We start from the raw sequence: 22,954 nt of genomic DNA, 5'->3' as shown, positions 1-22,954 counted from the left end.
CTGAAATCCAAAACACACGCTCAGAATTTGTGGAGCTTTTTAGAATAATTGTAAAAAAGAAAAAAAAATGGCACAAGGTTGTGTGGTAGAATCTTAATACCGCTGACTGACCTGAACTGATGACAAAAAATTGTCAAATTGTCAAAGCCAACATCATTATTTTTCTATTACAAGTAGTTTAGTGACATAATTGCTAGCCTATCCATCAAAACAAATGTCCACAGCACAAACTTGAGCAACATAAAATTGAAATAATTAAGCGCTTCCTCAATGATCATGTTAATTACGCTTGAATTTTCAGTCACTGCAAATCTGTCACATTGATAGCGATTTTCCACCTTGACTAAGGTCCGCCCTCTTTACAAGAGACACTCCACTTGCAAGAATGTTTTTTTTTTTTTTGTCTCTCTTGACTTCTTTGTCCTGCACACATGCTTGTGCCAGATCCTCCTTCAAATCATCACAGAAAATTCTAACAAAAGGAATCTGTCCATTAATGGAAACTCCTTCTAACACACTTAAGACAGAAAGCTCAGCGGCGTAAGAGGATTTAGGTGCGTGATAAACAGACTTGTACATTTGCAGAGCAAAAGCAAACCAAGGGCAAAAGTTCACAGTAACATCAGGGAGCCAAAAAAGGATAGCAGAACAAATATTATTGGATCGCTGATTGTAAGAGTAAAAAGTAATCGTATTGAGCATCAATATAATTGTTTGTCATTACAAGGCAGACAAAAACGTGGCCAGTCATTCACATTCGCTACAATCGACAATAGAATCTTCAATGTCTGTTTTTTTTTTTTTTTTTGTAGGAAGCCAGAAAACCAATGCAAGCCTCAAAACCTGGATTACTGATGCCTGGAAGGTCAGAACTCTGAGGTGGATATGCTAATCAAAAGGTCGCCATGGTGCCCAAGGCAATACCAATCCATTCACTTCCTAGGGTGCTTGTCCTCATTCGAGTCATTAGCAAGCTGGAGTCTATCTCATCTGATTTTGGTTGAGAGATACAGGACAACCTGGATTGTGATAAACTCTAGAGAGAAATCTGAGATCCGAACCCAGAAACTTTGTGCTGACCACCTGGCCCAACTTTAGTTTGCTTGAATGAGTTTGGCCTCAGGAAGGAAGTAGAGACCTAATTCCAAATGGAAAAAGTTAGTTTACATTTTGGTGCAAAGTGATGTTCAGGTCAGTGCAGGCAGCAGTGCAGACTAACCTCTCTGGCTCATACCCGGCTTGGATACGCGTGGCGCTGTACCGCTGGGCAGCCGTCTCATGCCCGTGGCTGTGCGTCGTGGAGTGGGCGTAGGTGCCGCAATGGAGGGGCTGCTCCCCGTCTCTGCTGAGCGGGCGAGGCCGTGCCGGTTCCATATCCCCCACAATCCTCCTGTAGTCAATCTGATAGTTGTCCCTCTCCCCGTCTCCGAAGCGTTCATAATTATGACCCTCCATCCCAAGAAAACCCTACGACCGTTCTAGGAATGCAATGTCTTGCGATTAGAAGCACGCGTTCATGGACAGCGCTTGGAGTGCGCGATCACACAAACACCTTTCAGGCACACCTGACATGCCCTGAAGCTGTCCTGTCATCTGTTTCGCCGCCATCACAGCAGGACCTCAATGAAGTTAAAGTCTCAATTGAAGTCCTTAAAAGATGAATCTGGATCTGAGCAGTACTCCAGTCTCTTAGTGTTCATCCTAGGGAAGACTTTTAAGTTGTTATCAAGGAACGCATGTTTATTTCCCCTGTAAGGTCCCGGCGGCATGAGCAGCAGCAGTTGAGGATGGGCGTCAACTCTCAGGCGGCAGGAGATCTGTCCTCCCTTGAGGTCCTCCCGCCCCACAATATCGGCGCTGATTGGTTATTCCTGAGGTTATTCCTACACGCAAGCTTCACGCTACTGTTCTCCTGGAGCCGGCGGAGCTTAAGTCTGTTTCTGACAGTAGCGGACGTCACTCTGCTTCAAAGAGGATTGGGAGTGTTAATGCAAAATGGGATGGAGCGAGGTGGGTGTGTCGGGGTGAGTGAGGCGGTTGGGCTGAGGGAGAGAACGGTCAAGAAGACACTTGAACCCTCCTGGGGATTAGCACGGTGTGAATGGGTGTGTTTTTGCTTAACTCAAGGAGACGGATGTGTGAATGAGACTGAGGTCAAATCACACAATGTCGTTTGTAAGCAAAAAGTGGCTCAGTTGAAAGTTGTGGTAGTTTTGTTTAGTAGAGCATACGTTGGCACTTAAAAAAATTGCTTTAACATTTGGGTTTTTGTAAGACTTATCTGCTTACTTACCTAAAATACTATTTTTCATTGTCATCACCTCACTGAGGGTCAACAATACAGCTGAATATTAAAGTGAAGCAAGAATATATATTTGTGCTACCTCGGTGCCCTCGACACCATCATCTGCAGGTGACTGCTTGTGACAGTTACCCAGGGATTGAACCAGAAAAGCCTCTTACTCTCTCTCTCTCTCTCTCTCTCTCTCTCTCTCTCTCTCTCTCTCTCTCTCTCTCTCTCTCTCTCTCTCTCTCTCTCTCTCTCTCTCTCTCTCTCTCTCTCTCTCTCTCGCTCTCTCTCTCTCTCTCTCTCTCGCTCTCTCTCGCTCTCTCTCTCTCTCTCTCTCTCTTTTTTTTTTTTTCCCAGGCAGGCGCTTGAGACAGCTTTCGGGTCCTTCGAGGTAAACAAAACAACTCATTACACTCATGTCAATTTGCCCGGTGTTAGGTACTATATGTAGTGGCAGGATGTCAGGTGAGGAAAAACTACCTAAATGAATTGATAAAGTAACCATAACGATATAAAGGATTATGAGTTTTGCATCGCTGTTAGAAAATAATATTGGCATGCTATTTAAAGGATCAATAGAATTTGTAATTTGTTTTTTCACTCGTAAATGAGCCATGTTGTAGCCTGCTCAAATGCTGGGTGACAGTTCCTCAATATAACTATGTTTCTTTATTTTCTTGCCGAGATAACAGATGAAAAAGAAGCATGCGTGTCTCCTCCTGGAAGACTTGTGGGTGCAACTGTGACAACCAAATCCCCAGAGCCGACGGCACCGACTCTTGCTCAGCAGTACCATCCCATGTTGAACTCAGGTACAGCAATGACATGCAATGATAACTTTATATTTAGCGTCTGTTGTTTAAGACTTCAAGAAAACATCTGTTCCATGTAGTTTGTACTGTTTAATAGTTCATATAATTTTTGCATGTGCAGTAGAAAACAACAACAACTCAATATAAGTGGCTAAAACTCAAAATATTGATCTTCAAATCTAAAAATAAAAGCAAGAATAATCGTATTTATTTATTAAATTTGTACTGGACCAAAAGGGACAGACACTAACATAGTGGCCCTGGTCTCTTGGGCCACTGTTAATGTAGAAGCCTGTACAACATGCACACAAAATACAAATTTTTGTTCTCAAAGTATCTGTGACAATGCACTGGATAGTTAAGTAAGCAAACAAACATCCCCAGAAAGGTTAAGCTTAGAAGCCGGGACGAAAGACAGTGGATAATGATCGTATGAATCAGTTTTGTTTGGGGCTGGAGATGAGCTAAAAAGACATATTAGATTAAAAAGCTTGCAATGGCAAACTATTACCTAGAAGTTACGGAATAAGAAAAGACACTTATCTTTAGGACATTGTGTATCGAAGTTATTCAGTCCGTTTGCTTGGTGAGACATTCAAGTTATTCAAGGAAATGATAACAAACCAGTTTTGTCAAAATACCCCAAAGATCAAGATATCGTGTTGGGGTTCACTGTATTTACAAGCTGATGCTAAAATGTGACACAAAGATTTCAAAAGGCTGATTTAAAATGTGCAATTAGTTTTGAGTGATCTGATAATTGATTTATTATCTCCACTCTTGAGCATAAACAACGACTCATCAGTTTGTCGTGCTTGAAGCTACCATTATTACTCATGTTTAATTCAAGGGGACGTGCATATTTTAAAAGCAGGCTGTCACTTCTTCCTGATGTTGTCGCGTGTTTAGACAAACGGAAAAACAGCACTCATCACCGGAATGATTATGCTCGTTGATCAAGTTGTCATACACACTTCTTTCTCGTACCCCTCATGCATGTTTACGAGCGCTGACACAGTTGTATGAAAAATTGCAGTGACTGTGGTCAACCTCTGTTATCAAGCCACATCACACTTTGATGCTCTTCAAAATGGGTGATGAACTCCTCTGGAGCAAACGATATTTTAGGATATTTTTATATGTTTATCACAACCACAAGACGAAATAGCATTATCAGTTAACAATACTCTCGCTTTCGAGCTTTCATCCTCTGTCTCTGTCTTTCTCTCTCTCTCGTCTCTCTCTCTCTCACCCTCACATTCGCTCTGCCTTCACCATCATTTATCCTCAGTGCATCGTGGATCTGGAGAGGTGAGTGTTCATTTTTCCCACCACAGAGGAGCTGGAAGGAGGAATAGTAGGCGGAGTTTCATATTAGAAAGCCACGTGCATGCCTGAATGTGCTTTGTGCTCTTAAGTGAAGGGAAGAAAAAAAAACGGACACCAGACTGTAATAAGAGGAAGGGGAGAGTTTGGGGGAGGCTCCTGAGACATTGAGGTTTGACAGAGATAGGGGGGAGTGTAAAAAGTCAAAAGGAGGAGTTGGGGTGTCTGAGGGGGAGCAAATCCTGCCCTGGAAGGAGGAGGAGGAGGAGGAAGAGGAATCGCTTCCCAGAGAAGAGTCGCAGCCACAGACTCTCCAGAGACTGGCATTGCAATCGGAGGCTGTCTGCGGCACTCGCTGACTGACAGGAGGAAGAGGAGGAGGTGAGAGCTGGGTGTGAAGACCAGTCTCTTCAGCCGGACAGAGAGCGGCAATTGAGAGGAAGAACGTAAGCGTGTCCTGATTAAGGAAATTAACACCGAGAAGAATTGGACCATGGCCGTTCAGCTCATGCCCGAATCAGCTGTGTGTTTGCTCATGGTGAGTCCCCGGTGTACAATATTGTCATCGCCTTTTGTATTCAGCTTTCTCTCATCAGTCTCAATGAAAGCATTGTTAAAAAGATGTGTGGCCTTCTCCTTTACCATCATTCATCAGTAAGAGATTTTCAACTAACTTCCCAGTGAGAAAGGTGCCGAGATTTACCTCTGACTCGTAAAAAGTCAAGCTTTTGTCTCGCTGCTGCTCCACATGCTCATGCAGTGCGGCGTGGCGGACTGGACTCCGGTGTGTTAAACCTGGTGTCTGCATTGAGGGATTTGTTATCACTTGCGCCAATATTGTGTGTGCAAAAAGTGCTTTGTTTTTGGGTTTCTTATCTCTCAAAGGTTTTTGCTAAGGATTCAGTGCCTCATTGACAAGAAGCAGACCAGCTTGACCTGATTCTCTGCTGACCATAGAGAGTAATTACATAGTACTGCACAACATGCGTAAATGGATTCAAGTCCATTCTTTGGAAAAGCCACGCTGCATGTTAAGTACGCTTGTCACGCTATTGTGTCCAGAATCATGTAATTGCCGGTCCACTTGGTAGAAGATGGCACGCTCCGCTCGTTCTCATTCTATAGCTGTGGAATTTGGCTCTGGGGAGTCATGCATCGCTGCACTACCTGCTACCTCCACCTGTGATGGCTGTCTGTTACTATGGCAATGGACCAGGGGAGAGGTGGCGGGGTGGAGAGGCGAGGAATGATTGAAGCGGCGGCGGGAGGAAGGTGAAAGGCCAAATGTGAATGATGGGGCCAGAAGACAGAAAAAATGGGTTGAAAGAGGGCTCATTTTCTTAGAATGTGGCCAGTTATTGTCTCCTTTTGGTTGCATCATCAATCATCCCCATCTTCATTTTTTTCCCATTTGAACCCGCATGAATACAAAGTACATTATTGAGGTTTTTTTTTTTTTTACTATTATGTATTTTTATAGTAGTACCTTGACTTACAAGTTAAATTAGTGGCCCAGCTTGTATGGAAGTGTACCGTTGTATCTTATATATAGAAAAGTAGCACTGTACACACACACACACACTCTCTCTCTCGCTCTCTAAAACAAAATTGCCCTTTCAATAGAAAACTGACTATACTCAGGTACATTGTTTGGGTCGCAACATAATAGTGGACAAAGCAACAGCTCTTAACTTGAAAACTCATAAATTGCAGAAGCCGTAAGTCAAGGCACCGCTGTATTTGAGTTTTACGTCATCATGATCACAATTACTTTCTTCATGAAAGCTTAATACTCGGTTATATTGCCTTACTGTGAGTTGTGGTGACTCACATCCCAGGGTGCATTGGAAATTGGATTATCACATAAACCGTAGGGTCTCTGATGGGAGAGTGGTTTATTGTCTTTTATGTCTTTTATTTATTTATTATTTATTTTATTTTATTTATTTATTATTTTATTGTCTTTTATGCAGGTTCACTCTGCAGTAAGTGACATCACAAATGGGAGTGTAAATCACTTGGACATAATATTTATTATGGATGATGCAGGAAAAAGTATCAAGGAACCCATATTGAACAGTAAGCAGCCATGATGAGACAATTTTCAGGGCTGGTACTTTGGCAGACGCTTACTCTGGAATGAATCCACATGAACCTCAATCAGAAGTACTAGATATACTGGATTGATAAACAAATTGCCCCTCGCCCTTTTGTTGTCAGTGCGGCCACTTTTCACTCTCACCGCTCCATTGGTACGTCTTTGGTACACTCGCCATTCACAGCCTTCAGCGCTTGGCGCCAAACAGCCTCGCATGCACATCAGTGGCTCTTAGAAGCAGCTCTGGCACCAGCAGAGGTAAATAACACACACTAATGAGCACCTGATAAGTCATTGTGAAGCTGGGTGATCTATTCACGTAACCTAATAACATTTCAAGCCCGAATCCACCTGAATTATTAATGAGGGTTTATTCAGTGTGTGTGTGCGTCGGTGCGTGAATGTGTGCGCCCAAGCTAATATTGATTACACTCCCTGCATCTGCGTGTATTAATACTACAGGTGAATAATTGAGGATCTCCTGTGGTTATGACTGGGAGCTCTTGTAAATAATTCACACTGACATGATAGATTGATGGACTGGTAGATCTAACCTTTGGCCTGTGTATTAAGTGGTAAACAAGAAGTAATTATTTGAGTGAATATTTACCATTTGTTGTCTTTTGAAGGACACAGAATACACAAGGGAAGTGGCATGCATTCATTAAACTTGAATAAATCGATCCAATGTATCCCCCAGTTTAGTCATGCCCATGTTGCATGCATCAAACACTGCAAATTTATCCTGTCTGCCACAAAGGCCTGTGATTCTTTTTTGCTGTTGATGGAGAGGGTAGAACAAAAAAATCGATACCATGACTCCAGCCACCGTATCATCGGATCTAGGAATAGATTACAAACGAGATAGCAGCCGAGGCTGAATGATGCTATCCAGATGAGAGCGGACGTGTCCGCGGCTTTATCTTCTTCCAAAATGGAAACTTTGATTGGCTCTTCGTTTTCCTCAGATCTTTGACAGTATTGAGGTTGCACCCTGCTAATTGTGTGCATGTTTATGAGCTCATTACTTTAAATTAGATTTGGGCACTCCCAGGATGCGGGCTAAGGTCTCTAAGATGATGTATCCCAGAGGGACACAGTGAAATATAATATGAAATGCAGACCAAGTATAAATGAGACACATTCAGTTTTATTAAAGGATAAATTAAAACCTGTGCCTCTTAGTGACTGGCGGGTGTAAATAACTGCAGTTGGCAAAAATCTGGAAGGCTCCATCCAATCAATAGGTTTAGCTTTTGAGTCATTCAGCTAATCCGGGATTTCACATTTCAACACGTGTGCACTATATTGCCTCATGGAATTGTAATTAGCTCATAATTAGCTGTTCTCAAAGCAGAGTTTCTCGTACTGTCAGCTATTTGGAGTTATATGACAATGCAAGCACCGAACCGTCAAACAAGCAAAATGGGATTTTTATTTTTTGTCTACAGATGTACAGTTATGAAACGCACCATTATTAACGTACTACAACCATGCATGCAGAGAAATCAGAGCACTTTTTATCCACCGTCTGCGTGACATCATGGCACACTCCTGGCAAAGACGGCTTGTGTCATAACGATGACCTCATAACGGAAATATTATTTCATGTTCAGCTAAGGAAGAACCCAGCCAGAGTGAAGCCCTCACATTGCCCTTGATGTTCCCTTCCATAGCTCTTAATTACTGTCCCTCATTTAATTACCACGCCACTGAGTACGCAGACAAGATGGCTCCGTGTGATCATGCCTGAGGTTTCATTTGGCACTAATCAAATCAGCGCCCTATGACATAATGCGGCATGTGCGGGTATATAAACGGCTACTTGGAGTGTCGCATTGTGTCAACGCCAGCGATCACAGCTCACGTTCAAATCTTTAAATTTTCTTTTCCTGCATGTAGGCTTATGGTTATGCTTCCTGATTCCTGGTGGGATGTGCACCTGAAGTGTACAGATGGAGGAGACTGCTTGGGGGAGGGGGAGGCAACATGACATCATGCTGGGATAATTGATTCTTGCCTGTAACAATGGCGGAAGGAGGATCCGATAAGGCAGATTAGAGTGTGTGTTTGTACACACTGGACAGATTTCTATCTTTTGATCTGTTGTATATGATACAGGTGCAAGCGGACGCAATTTGTTTTCCGTCATATTCACCTCCCATCTCTTGTTCTTGCTCCGGCTTCTCCATTACAATAATGAACAATAGCAATCGTTTTGCAGTTTGTCATTGGCGCAAGGCTGCTGTGTGAAAGTGGAACGGTCATGCTCGAGTGACGCTGCGAGCTGTTACTGCTGATATCAGCTAAGTAAAGCTGCAAAGTTGCTGCAGGGGGGGGGGGGGCTGCGTTTCCCCTTCATTCTGCTAAAAGAAACTGTGGGGTATTATTTATATCCATGTATTTATATGTGATGGTTTTGCTCATGGGCGAGCGGCTGAGTGGATTGATTTGAGCTTGTATGAGAAAAAACAGCCATGTGCTTCTGGATGAAAGGGTGGCAGCGGTTAAAATCAAGTTGCTGAATGTGCAGCTTTGAAAAGCAAACTTGTGGAACTGTCAGGGTTAGGAAGGAGCGTTTTCGGTTACTGTTCATCATTTGTCCATATTGATTGAGTGTCTGGATAGCACAGTGACCTCGTGGCACACGTCTGCCTCTCAGCGCTTCGATTTGGGATTTGAATTTTGGCACAGGTTGGGACGCTAATGAGGACGAGCGCTCTAGAAAATTAACGGATGGATTGATCTGATTTAAAGGAACATCATCAAGATATTCAAAGCTTTTTTTTTTCCTCTTTGAAATACAAATTAGGGATCATTTTGGATTCAGGATGGTTACTCGCTGATACTGAAGGCTCCATGAAAGATAAAAAAAAATGTATGCAGGAAGGTGTGAAACATGGTTCTCACGTCTCATCATCACATGCATGCATGCATAAATGGATAAGAGCTTGTGCGTGTTAGACCGTAGTGAGACCAGCGTACGCCATTAAATTGTCTGCACTGTCGACTCTGCAGCCGGTTTAAAGACTGCTGATGAGCTGGAGAGGTGAAGTTTCCCCTCTTGTAGCCCAGCAAGCTACCAGGATATTGCCCATGCATGACATTTATCTGATGGCCTGATCCCCCGCAGAAGGCCAATCTGCCATCAAAATAAGACAAATGTGCTCGTGCTTGTTGGTGGAGCATCAAAACACAACAATAGTCTGTGTACTCCAATTTAATCCGTTATGGTGGACATTTTGGGAGCAGCCAGTGGTACATTAGATTTAAAATCTCCGGTGCATCCCGTCAGGAATATATATATTTTCTGTGTGTAGAGCTAGGGCCACACTTTTATTGCAATTACAGTGGTGCCTTGAGATAAGCGTGACCTGACTTATGAGCTTTTTGAACTACGTGCTTTCATTGGGTCAGGTTTCTCTCTTTCTCTTTGCATAGCATTGTTTTTGCTTAATGCTAACACAATGGGAAAAGCAATTGAAAGGGTAATGAATAATATTGATGTGGAGATAAACACGATTTGGACCAACCAACAATTTGCTTTGGAATAACTTGTTTAATGTCAACCAACATAAGTAATATTTTTCATCTCGTGGCCGTTCCACCCTCGCAAGGTGCCACCTGTCATGTGCTGAAAAGAGTTACCAGAGGGGGCACGGGCTGCCCAGAGTGATCGAGACTGCAGGCGGTCTGATTGGTCGGCCATCTGTCTCCGGGAGTGAGCAGATGTCTTAGTAGGAATACCAATCTCCGCTCGCTTCCATCTTCACCTCCGTTTGCTCTGCTTTCCTGTTGTGTGTGTGTGTGTGTGTGTGTGTATGTGTGTGTGTGTGTCTTGTTGCGATTGCGGTTCTTTGACGTGTCGCACTCTGCTCGATGTAGGTCCCATCAGGGCTTCCAGATGGGTTGACTTAACAGTGAGCTGGTCCATGTCATCACAAAGAGGTGCTTAGTTAGTATCTTATGCCACTTTCAGTAAACACTTTGAGTTATCATGCATATGTATTCTCACTGACAATAGATTTTTCTTCATGTCCATCTACACAAAACACGTTTTTAATTTTGACATAACTTTTTGACATTCACATTTTTGATGCAGCTCCTGTTTTGGATCTCTTCTTTTGCTACAGAGGTAGTGATACAATACTCCTAGAAAAGTATTGTGCAGATAACCGATATCCACATTTCATTATTATTGGATATATCATTATTTGAACATTATAGCCTAATGGAGGGTACAAGTATTGATTTTTCAAATGTGAGAGACCCAATAAATTATATGCTTAGCTATGGAATTAACAGCCGCTCTCTCTATCCCTCACACCAGCGCGACCTTGGTTGTCACGGCAACAGTTTGCAATACTGCCTTGCCATCTGAGAACCTCAAAAACGATTGCTCACGAATGAATGGGGCTCAATTCGAAACATAGCAAGAAACATCAATGCAGGTTGAGTGTGTGGGCATGAGCTCGGCGCCTAATTGGCAGGGGTGTCAAACATGATCCGGGGACTAATTTCACATGACTGACGTGCTAATGCCTCACATTACATCACATTATTTAAAGATGAAGTATGCAGCAGAGAAAAGCCAGAGAGAACCAAGGAGACTTGCAGTTGATCTTGTTCGCCGCTAGAGAGAGGTAGAGACCACAGAAATTAGACTCCATACAGACTGTAATTATTGCATAGTAGTACTGTTTATTGGCTTGGTCAATGTTTCCCGGAGAGTGTAGACTTTTTCATGTCTGCAAATGGTACGTTAAGGTTGGCAAGAAGTGATTGACTTCTGCTGACTTGAACTGAAAACATTACCTGGTATTTTGTTAAAATTATGGAAAAGTCTCTCAACACTCATGTTAACTGTATATTTCACTACTGCCCATTTTTAATAAGCTCAACCGACGAAATGTAAAGTGTCATAGCATTTGTTTTCTGCCTTTCTTGTGTACTCGCGTTGCATTTGCAGAACGCTCGAGTTATTCCCAGCCAGCGCGTGTGATGATGTCATGGTGAAAAGGTCTATAGTGCCACTGGCATTTTATCATGTGGTTTGAGGCGCTGTGTGCTCAGGTTCAGTGTCAAACCCCATGTGGTCAGAAGCAGGTCTTCCTTGTGTGCTGTTAAATGGCAACGCCACAGGAGATAGGCCAGTCGCGTAGTCTACATATGCACATACATAAGCGAACAGTGTAGCTGAGGGTTAATTATAGGCCTGTATATATCAGTGGAAAAGATAAGACGAAAGAAAAAAAAATATTCCTCTGACAATACAAGCAATTTCAGGTACTAGCCACCAGAGATTCCATTAGATGGCCATATTTAAGAGTCTTTGTAATAATAGCCAAGGCACAGTTACTATTGTGGTAGATATGGGGTTACTGACATAGTTGTCACACTGGTTAAAAAACAGAACTAACGAATCCTTCAAGGAGCGGTTTGTTTTCGGTGAAATTCATTTTGATGACTTGTTGACTTGTAACAACGACAACAACAGAAAAAAATAATACCCTTCACGATCTGGAAATTTGCATTTTCAAAAAAAGTTTTTGTTGATCACAGCCTTAAGTTCGTCACCCGTCTCTCGCACATGCAGTAAGCTCACCACCCACAGACAATATGTCCAGCCTGAGGTTGTATTCATTTAATTCAAATTCACATTCATCATAAGAGGTGCATTTCAGAGCAACCTGTTTCTCGCATCTCGACCGATTTTATGATTAAAAGTTTTGATCAGAAATGCTCGCTGATCAGCATCTTTATGGTGTTTCTGTTAGTGTGCATGTGTTATGTTATTGCACCTATCAAGATAGATGGAAGAATATTATCAACATTGCGATAGATGACACGATCTCCCTGCGGCCGTTTCCTTTGCATACATTTTCCCTTTTGAGCACAATGATCCTCTGGAAATGAATGGTGTCGTAATTAATCTACGGACTTGCTTCTACAGTGTTTCGCCAGTTGGTGGCAGTGTGTTAATATTTTAGCTGAGTGAGAGTGTGTTTGAGAAGTACCGAAATAGGTCAAGTTTCTGGAGAGGTTGACACGATTGATGATGATAATAAAATATGTCTTTCCAAAGATTGTTGACATGATGTCCCCTTTATGTATTTGTATGCATATAGATTTATCTATTCTCCGCCTCTCTGCAAAGCTCAGTGTGCTTTCTGCAGTGAGTTCCGGTTGCCCATCGCGACGGTTGCCAGGCTACCACCGTGGAGTGACTTCATAGCATGGGACGTGTGTGCTGTGGCTCAAGATGAATAGGAGGGCATTGTCTCCTTCTTGGGGTCTAAATTGTGCATTTAAATGTCTATTTTATTGCACCAACAGAAATCTTTCATGCAGCATGTGGTGGGCAAAAGCTGTTTTGTCATAAATGCGATTAGATGCACTTTTTGGAGAGGTGAATGTTGATCAAATGAGTTTTTAATGGTTTAATGGTAATGAAGTAAAGACACAAAAGCAATATCCCTAGATGATGAAAGTTATGGAAATGAGCTTGATTAAATATTCTCTTTTTCTGCCATCCTCTCTCTCTCTCTCTCTCTCTCTCTCTCTCTCTCTCTCTCTCTCTCTCTCTCTCTCTCTCTCTCTCTCTCTCTCTCGCTCTCTCTCTCTCTCATGCCCTTCCTCTCGCTCACTTTTCACTCTTCCATCCGTCTCCCTCCCTTGAATTCTGTGTCTCTGCACTCGGGAGATAAGATGTTCCTCACTGAGCGACACAGTGATGAGATGTGAGGGAGGAGGAGAGGGGGCTTTCCCTCTTCCGTTTTTTAACCACCCCCAGGCCTGCCAGTGCATCAGCAAATGTGGACCACATCTCTGTATATGCATATTTCGCCTGCCTGCGCTTGTGTTTCTTTAAACTGCTGTTCAATGAACTCTAGATTGCGTGTCAGACACGCTGTCCCCCTCAGCAGCAGTTGACTTCAGCTTCGTCAACCCCCGGCTGCAGGAATAGACCAATGTACTTCCCGGTATACGGTGGAACTGAAACCATTGAAAGCAAGACATTGTGGGGTGCTTTTAGAGCATTTTCCCTCCAACTTGACAAACAATGGGAATTGACCAGATTCTTCTAGACTTCAAACCGTCACCATCGTAAAACTTTCATTGGCTCTATTTAGGTTGTATCATAAACTGGGATAATTTATCATTTTATTAAAGTAAGCTCTGTGTAATTAAAAAAAAACAAGAAAATAAAAGTACACCACTCAGCCTTTTATGAGTGGAGCAAAAAACATGGTTATAGTGATGCCTTGAGAAATATATAGTAATTTGTTCTGTAACCCCCCCCCCCCCCCCAAACTCCCCACCCCCCCCAATGGATATGTCAACATGGAAAATGCAAATCATCAAGTTCCAAAATCCAGACAATGCACTTCCCCATCATAGCTGGCTGTGCATTGACCTTTAGTTGTTTACAGGCACACGCACACACACGAGTCGATTGGTGTTGTTCCATGCGGAGCAGGAGCCTGACTCTGGCGAATGAGAGTCCGCAGCAGTTGCCTTTCGAACGGCATTGATTTAGCTGAAGTGCTCTGACAGGCTTGGGCATTGACTTATGGGTCCCCGAGCTAGACGCCCGGGCGCACGCGGCGAATAACGATGAATATGGCCTCTCTCATTTCCCGTCCTGCTCCTCCATCTCTTAGTTGCTGACCTGTGCTCGTTCAATCCACATGGGTGGTTTCTGTGTTTATCATTCCTATCGATGCAACCTCTTGTTACTCTAAAAACAGACATTTCCCAATTACACTTGCACTATCAAACCAAAATCCATACATGCAATACACTTTTTGTTGTCACATTTTCTTTGCTTTAATTAAAAGCAACTGAATCCCACAAACTCTTTTTTTTTTAAAGGTTGCAGCGCCCTGAGTAATTCAAGTTAAAAAACCATACCAGCCTCTAAAAGACACAAGATGACCCCGAATTCTCCCTCCCTGGCCGTGATGTACTTCAATTGATAAATCAGTACAATTACACCCCTTGTTTCCCCCGTGGAAGTGCAGCCTGTGTTTAGCGGCAGCTAATTACCACAGCCCATTGGCCGTCTTCTTTGTGCGGCATAATTGCAGCCCTCAGTAGAAAAAAAAAAGACAAATTATTTTATACAATACGATAAAATACATATTTATCTATATAGCGCTTTCACAATGGCTTTCGCAGTAACAATGTGCTTTACATAAAATAACAATACGACAGAAAATATCACATAAAACATCGGCAATAATACAAACATTGATGTTTGAAGCGGTTATCGTGGTTTTCATGCATTTTGTGTGTGTGCGCGCAGAAGTCTGTCGGCACTTGCCAAATTAGGCACGATGAGGTAGAAACCCAAAGGGAACACAAGAGACAAGAATAGCAAGATATAAGGATGATGCATCGCCACACTCTGACCGAGTTGCGTTAGCTCACATGTGCATGATGGAAAAAGTCACAAGGGATTCATTTTAGGGTCCAGATGGAGCAGCGAAGACTAGTAGAGGAGGAGGAAGGGGGGGATGGGGCAACACTGGAGGTGGATTTCAGGGTAGCATATTGCAGTATGCATCGAGCTGTGCAATATTGTCCTCTTATTATAATGTTATCACCTCCTACATCCCTTGCACCCATTCTCTTTTTTATGTGTGGCTGTGTGTAAGATTGAAAGGGGGCCGTTAAGGGTTGGGGGCAGGGATGAGGTGTATTTCTTCCTCTGTGCGTGTGTGTGTGTTGTGGGGGAAATCTGGGATTTGCTGCCAGGTCAACATTCACTGTCAGCAGTAATGTGCAATGGCAATATATTGGGCCGTATGTCAGTGAGGCTCGCCAGACTCTGCAGAAAAAAAAAAAGAAGCACATATTCAAGCCAGCTTGAATAAATATCTGTTCTGTTGGAGCCATAAACATCTTCCTACCCAAAGAGACCCCCAAGCTATAAAGGTCTTATTTAGTCTGCTTCTACATTAGCCGAGAACAAGAGACGTGCAAAATCGAAACGAGGCATTTGTGTCAGTGCAGTCAGTTCATTCTTGGTGCACGAATACTGCCGCTATCACATCTGAATAATGAGATTTCCCATGTGAGACCTGTGCTTCACTTATCCAATTTTGTCCATTATCGGTGCATGTGTGAGAGAAAACGAGGAACTGATATATGCGTGCGTGTGTGTGTGCAGGAGGGAGAGCATGTGTAGCGTGTGCTGTGATACAATCATATGGTCCAGTGGCGATGCTCAGCACAAAGTGATACATTCTCTGATGTGAAGTAGACCACGGAATATTCTCCTGTGGGAGATTCCATGTTTGAACGCGCTTCATAAATGAAACCACACGCCACGGGCGAAGCCGGCTCATTTTCATTTGATGTTAGCTGGTGTTATGTATTGACTTGGAAGTGTTGTTTCTCGTTTGCATATTGCATTGTTTGGTATGCTCTACTTTTTGTTGCCCTTCTCCGTGCGGTGTGGAGGTGTGATTGGTCAGCGGATGAATATCATTGTGATGAGGCTTGTTCAGGAAATAAAAACACGCTAACAAAAGTAACGTGAATCTGTGCTCTTTACAAAGGTTATGTAAGAGAATAAACATAACAAAATTGGCGACGAGACTTAAAAAGGACCCTACAAATGCGGAGGTGGACCGGACACAAGTGAATAGTGCTTCATGGACTTGGTTGTGTGGACGTAAGTTTCGTCTGCTCGCCCCGGATTCTGCTCTGATCAAGCTAGCCGGAGGTGAGGACGGGTGTCGCTCAGGACCAAGGTAAAAGTGAACGGACGCCAAGAAAAGTGAAAAAAATGTCCGGAATCTTGGGAAATATGGACATATTTGACAGTTCGGTAGAAGACTGGACAACTTATGTGGAAAGAGTTGAGCAGTACTGCCTAGCTAATGAGATACAGGACGAAAGAAAAGTAGCTGTCCTACTCAGTGTCATGGGCGCCAAAATGTATAACTTACTCCGTAGCCTGGTCGCCCCAGCTAAACCGGCAGACAAAACATTTGATGAAATAATGCAGATAATGAAAAGTCATCTAAACCCAGCACCATTGGTGATTGCTGAGCGCTTTAGATTTCACAAGAGAAACCAGTCAAGGACGGAGACGGTGTCAGAGTACATCGCAGAACTGAGGAAACTGGCCGAACACTGTCAGTTCAGAGACGGACTTTCAGATGCTCTGAGGGACAGGTTCGTGTGCGGGCTGCACAACGAGAGCATTCAGAAACGGCTTTTGACGGAGGACAAACTCACCTTGCAACGAGCAGTGGAAATAGCTGTTTCAGCGGAGACAGCAGCAAGGGATGCGACGGAGCTTCAAGGTAAAAACGCAGCCACAAGCTCTGTGTTTAAACTGCACACCAAACGGCATAATACCAAAGCAAAGCCCTGTTTCAGATGCGGTAAACAGTCACATGACCCCGCAGAGTGTTGGTTTAAGGATAAAGACTGCCGACAATGTGATAGAAGAGGGCACATACAGAAGATGTGTAAATCAAAGTACAGTAATGCAAAAGATAAACACAATATAAGAAAAGGACAAAAATTGCACAAAGTAGCACAGACAGATTCTGACAGTTCAAGTGAGGAAGAATTGGCTTGTTTAGGGCTGTGTGCTACAGAAGAGAATGACGGTGATGTGATTTGGCTGACACCAAAAATTAATGGAGTGCCATTAAAAATGGAACTGGACACAGGGTCAGCACTGTCGATCATATCATTCAACGACTACAAGAAAATGTTCCCAGACACTAAACTGTCACGCACCAGTGTAAAACTGAAGACATACACAGGAGAAAAGGTTGCACCACTGGGAAAACTCAAAGTGAAAGTGAAATACAGAAACCAAAAGTGCAATCTTGAGCTGTTCGTCCTTAAAGAGGGAGGTGTACCACTATTTGGTCGTAGATGGCTACGACAAATCAAGCTTAACTGGCATGAAATAAAGTCCATGCACATAGCCTCCAAACAGCTCACAGACATGAAGTTAACTGAGATACTGGATAAACATGCACATGTGTTCAGCGAAGGCATAGGAACAATGAAACACATCAAAGCACGTCTCGAGCTGGAAGAAGGTGCAAAAGCAAAGTTTCATAAAGCACGCCCTGTTCCATATGCGCTACGCCCAAAAGTTGAAGCTGAGCTGCAAAATCTCATGGATCAAGGAATAGTATCCAAAGTGGACTGGTCTGAGTGGGCTACACCAATCGTACCTGTTGCCAAGAAATCTTCAGACAAAGTGCGCATTTGTGGTGATTTCAAAGTAACTGTTAACCCTGTCATGCATGCAGACCAGTATCCACTCCCTCGCATCGATGACATTTTTGCATCTCTAGCAAATGGTGAGCACTTCACAAAGATTGACCTCGCACAAGCATATCTACAGATGGAAATGGATGAAAGTTCACGCAAGTACCTCACCATAAATACTCACAAAGGACTATACCAATACAACCGGCTTGTATTTGGTATTACAAGTGCCCCTGCGATATGGCAACGTGCAATGGACCAAGTGCTACAAGGAATCCCAGGTACTCAATGTTACTTGGATGATATTATTGTTACTGGTTGGGACAAAGAGTCACACTTGCAAAACTTGAATGCAGTTCTAACGAAACTGGAAGAATATGGTCTAAAAGCAAACAAAAAGAAATGTGAGTTTTTCAAGGAGTCCATTGAGTATTGTGGACACAAAATAGACAAGCACGGACTTCACAAAACGCAGGACAAAATTGAAGCTGTAGTAAAATCTCCACAACCAGAAAATGTCAGCCAGTTACGCTCATTTCTTGGCCTTGTTAACTATTATCACAAGTTTTTGCCAAACCTTTCCACTGTGCTGCACCCACTGAATGCACTACTGCACCAAAAGGCAAAGTGGGACTGGACTAAAGACTGTGAACAGGCATTTACAAAGGCAAAGGAACTCATTATTTCAGACAAGGTGCTCACACACTTTGATCCAAAGCTTCCCCTATGTCTAGCCTGTGACGCTTCACCTTATGGCATTGGTGCAGTTCTATCTCACAAAATGACTGATGGCTCTGAACGCCCCATTGCCTTTGCATCACGCTCTTTATCACCAGCAGAGCGTAATTATGCACAGATTGACAGAGAAGCTTTAAGCTTAGTGTGGGGTGTTAAGAAGTTTAACCAATACCTGTATGGAAAACACTTCATGCTGATTACAGATCACCAGCCTCTTGTTTCCATTTTCAGTCCAAAGAAAGGTGTTCCTGCTATGGCTGCCGCTCGTTTACAACGTTGGGCTCTCTTTCTTGGAGCACACACCTATACCATAGACTATAAAGGGACGAAACTACACGGAAATGCAGATGGTCTCTCTCGCCTTCCTCAACCACTGACAGAGAAGGCTACTGATCCTGCTTTAAATCTTCACATGCTGCAAATGGAACCACTTCCGGTGACTTGCGCTCAAATAAGCAAAGAAACAAGAAACGACCCTCTGCTATCTCGAGTGTATGACTTAACTGTTAATGGCTGGCCAATGCATGCAGATACTGAACTTAAGGACTATTTCACCAGAAAAGACCAACTTACTGTGTCCCAAGGATGTGTCCTGTGGGGGTCACGCGTTGTTGTACCTCCCAAACTGCGATCCAAAGTTCTAAACTCGCTGCATGATGGGCACATGGGGGTAGTTAAGATGAAAAGTCTTGCTAGAAGTTATGTGTGGTGGCCTGGCCTTGACAACCAAATTGAAACTCTGGTCAAAACATGCAGAGGATGTCACCAGACTCAGCGCTCACCTCAGATTGCCCCTGTCCACACTTGGGAATGGCCTGTTGCCCCATGGCAACGCATTCACATTGACTATGCTGGACCTTTCATGGATCACATGTTCCTTATTGTGGTCGACGCTCATTCAAAATGGCCCGAGGTTTTCACTGTAAAGAAAGCAACTACAACTGTAACAGTGAACCAGTTACAGATGCTTTTTGCACGTACAGGATACCCTCTTCAGCTTGTAAGTGACAATGGTACCCAGTTTACTAGTGAGGAGTTTCAGATCTTCCTGAAAAGCAACGGAATAAAACACCTTACTTCTGCTCCTCACCACCCTGCAACGAATGGACTTGTTGAACGTTTTGTACAAACTTTCAAACAGTCGATGAAAGCCAGTAGGAGGGAGGAAGTTCCACTACAGCAGAAAATCGCCAACTTTCTGCTAGCCTACAGAAACACTCCACATACTACTACTGGACAGTCACCTGCAATGTTGTTCATGGGAAGAAACCTAAGATCTCGTTTAGATCTCCTGAAACCTGACATCCGAGAACATGTTTCAAACAGACAATGTTCACCAACTCAGTTACAAAGGAAACTAAGATCATTTGACATCGGACAAAAAGTATTGGCAAGAGACTATCGTAACCAAGGCGACAAGTGGCAACATGCGGAAATTTTGACACAAACTGGACCACTCTCATATACAGTGAGTGTTGAGCCTAATGTCGTCTGGCGCAGACATGTTGACCAGCTTTTGGACGCATCACCTGGAAATGCCGCTACTCAAACTACGACACCTACTGACCCACAAAACCCTAAGGACAGTACTCCAGCCTCTGACATCACCCCTGAGGAAAACATGTCCACACCGGAGATAATGGACATACACAAACCAATGACAAACCTACCTGATCCTCCTGGACGCAGATATCCTGAGAGGGTTCGCAAACCACCAGACAGACTTGATTTATAAATGTTGAAAAGAAACAAATGTTCTTTAAAAGAAAAAAAAAAAAAGTTGTTAATATTTGATGTTGAAAATTGTTGTGAATTTTGAAATGCCTCTAAAAAGAAAAGTATACACTTAATAGCACATAGAAACATAGTACTATTATTTTTTTTATTTGATGATTATTGGTGCATCAAAGCTGGAAGAGAGGAATTGTTATGTATTGACTTGGAAGTGTTGTTTCTCGTTTGCATATTGCATTGTTTGGTATGCTCTACTTTTTGTTGCCCTTCTCCGTGCGGTGTGGAGGTGTGATTGGTCAGCGGATGAATATCATTGTGATGAGGCTTGTTCAGGAAATAAAAACACGCTAACAAAAGTAACGTGAATCTGTGCTCTTTACAAAGGTTATGTAAGAGAATAAACATAACAGCTGGCAAAAAGATAACGACGTGAAAGGTAATGCTCGGAGGTGCAGCACGCCAAATCGGATCCTTATCTGGTCGTCTTGTGTTGTCATTGCCAGGAAGGCCTACAGCCATATGGAGACGGCGGCTGCCATAGTCGGCTTGTTGCCAGAATGGCCATCGTTTAGATAAGATATGATATTTAAGAAACCCAAAAAATAAAATAATTGACCTGAACATCATCATCAATACAGTATGAAACGTCAGTAGCTGTGTAAGACATTTTCTTATGATAAAGAACAATTACAAGTAATTTAGTTTTTCCAAGTAGCGCCTTTTCTTGTAATATTATTAGATATATTTTCTATTTATTTATTTTATTTTTATTTTTTCGGTGCGGCACTAACAACCCTTTGCACTCGTGACTCATCGCAGTCTGTTTTGGTCTGTTTTAGTCACCTTGTTAGCCAGGATGTCATTTGATGCCGCTGGTCTTGTGCTAATGTTGCTTTAAAAATGTGGTCTGACAAGTTTGAAATAGGTTAACCTTGGTGTATGAATGCATCAATATACCGTAATTTTCTGACTATAAGTCGCGTTTTTCTTTTTCATAGTTTGGGTGGGGGGGCTTATATATGTTTTTTTTCACAAATTTTTACTTGATCATTAATACATCACTTACTTACAAGTATAGTTGACCACTTCACATGTTATTTTTAGTATAGTTGATCACTTCACATGCTTTGATATCTTTATCTTGAACAGATTCAAAACATGAAAAATAGAGAGAAAAAAATCAAATAAAGTAATTAACACTTTAACAAATTGCCCCCCAAAATGCGACTTATACTCCGGAGCAACTTATATATGTTTTTTTTCACATTTTTGGGCATTTTATGGCTGGTGCGATTTATACTCCGGTGCGACTTATAGTCCGAAAATTACGGTAATCAGCCATTGTTGCTGTTTACCCGCTTGCTGTGGATCTTAATGAAAACGATATGCAAGTTTCTTGCTGGCGTAAAAATATCTGGCCCATTTATTGTTTTTCAATGCAATATTTCTTTTAATATACTACATCCTGTCAGTATGTTTGCTATTATCTATGATGAGTTCCATTCAAATTGGACTTGCACCACCATCTCAGGAACAGAACTTCATTGTCAACCATTACACACAGTATCATAGAAAATTGGAGGATGCCTGTTTTGGAATATATTGTGGTATACAAAACTGTTTTTCTTCCATTTCTTCTAACGTAGAGACCTGATACAATTTCACTGACATACATAACAACCTGTCTAGGTGCCTTGGGCCGCCCATGCAATTGGAACGCTGTTGTGTTTGAAATGTCACCTGTGCAAAGTTCAGACGAAGATCTGCTGTCCTGTGCATAAAAGGACAGTGATGTCCACTGTGGTTAATTATAGTAGTGTTATTTTTTTTTGCCTTTTCTGGGTCAATGTAGTCAATGCTTGGTTGAAAATAATTGAGAAATAAAAGAAGCAGTTGTGCTGTGCAACTTTAAAAGCCTGTCCCAAGCACTTCTTTATTGTAAACGCCACGGAGCAGGGAGGACATGCTGTGTTTTTTATTTGTTAACACTTTAACGCTTTGGCTCTGTGTTCTTTGCCAAAACAGACACGGTTGCCTTGCAAACATGCGGGCACACCCACCAATTTGAATCTAGAATAAATTGGCCAGTTGTATGCTTACGACTCAATGCTTTGAAATGACCAAGACAGCATACAGTACATCCAGTCAAGTTTGAGTCTCTTCCCAGATGATCAAAACGCGTGTACAGTGCTTTCCCACAAACGAAAACACAAAGCCAATATTCACCACGCTGACAATATCTCATAATGGTGCAGTCATGTGTAATGATTGTCTACAACTGGAGCCCATGTGAGAATGGCTGCGTGTGTGAAGAACAACGTTTGTGCGCTTCAACAAGTGACTTGATCATGCTCTTGTCTATTAAGGAAAATGAAGCCGATCAGGTTGCTAGGCGATTAAGAGCCACTATTGTCCTGAGGGACAATACTAGCTCTGAGAGTGACCTCTCTCTCTTCTTCTTTGCTTTCATTCCCCACCTTTTTCACACACACAAACACACACACACTCCATTTTTTCTCACCGTACCCCGTCCCCCCCCCCAAACACGCACGCACATACACATTCGTCCCTACTCTGCTTCGGCGGGAGCTGCTAACCTGCAGGAGGACAGTAAAAGATGCAGGGGGCCTGTAGCATTAAAAAAAACTGCAATCATTTGCCACATTGAAGAGAACAAATGTATCTGGAGGTGGGAGAGAGAATGGA

At 42.7% G+C, this 22,954-nt stretch overlaps 1 protein-coding gene across 1 annotated transcript; it reads left to right on the top strand.

The window, feature by feature from the left end:
* The first annotated feature begins 15,896 nt into the window (after positions 1-15,896).
* LOC133156861 (uncharacterized) lies at positions 15,897-20,604 on the top strand. The gene is made up of 2 exons (XM_061282908.1): positions 15,897-16,845; positions 18,746-20,604. The coding sequence occupies exons 1-2, from the start codon at positions 16,323-16,325 to the stop codon at positions 18,826-18,828; spliced, it is 606 nt and encodes a 201-aa protein (XP_061138892.1). The 5' UTR covers positions 15,897-16,322; the 3' UTR covers positions 18,829-20,604.
* The last annotated feature ends 2,350 nt before the right edge of the window (positions 20,605-22,954 follow it).

This window comes from Syngnathus typhle, linkage group LG7, assembly GCF_033458585.1.
Source record: "Syngnathus typhle isolate RoL2023-S1 ecotype Sweden linkage group LG7, RoL_Styp_1.0, whole genome shotgun sequence".
Classification (NCBI taxonomy): domain Eukaryota; kingdom Metazoa; phylum Chordata; class Actinopteri; order Syngnathiformes; family Syngnathidae; genus Syngnathus; species Syngnathus typhle.
The sequence above is the reverse complement of the archived record's forward strand: the minus strand, read 5'-3'. Positions and strand labels throughout refer to the sequence as shown.

Bases quoted from the DNA above. Each gene is read 5' to 3' on its own strand.
- LOC133156861 (XM_061282908.1), top strand. From the start codon at position 16,323: ATGTCCGGAATCTTGGGAAATATGGACATATTTGACAGTTCGGTAGAA. The intron at 16,846-18,745 runs GTAAAAACGCAG...TTCCATTTTCAG, and splicing joins GGATGCGACGGAGCTTCAAG to TCCAAAGAAAGGTGTTCCTG.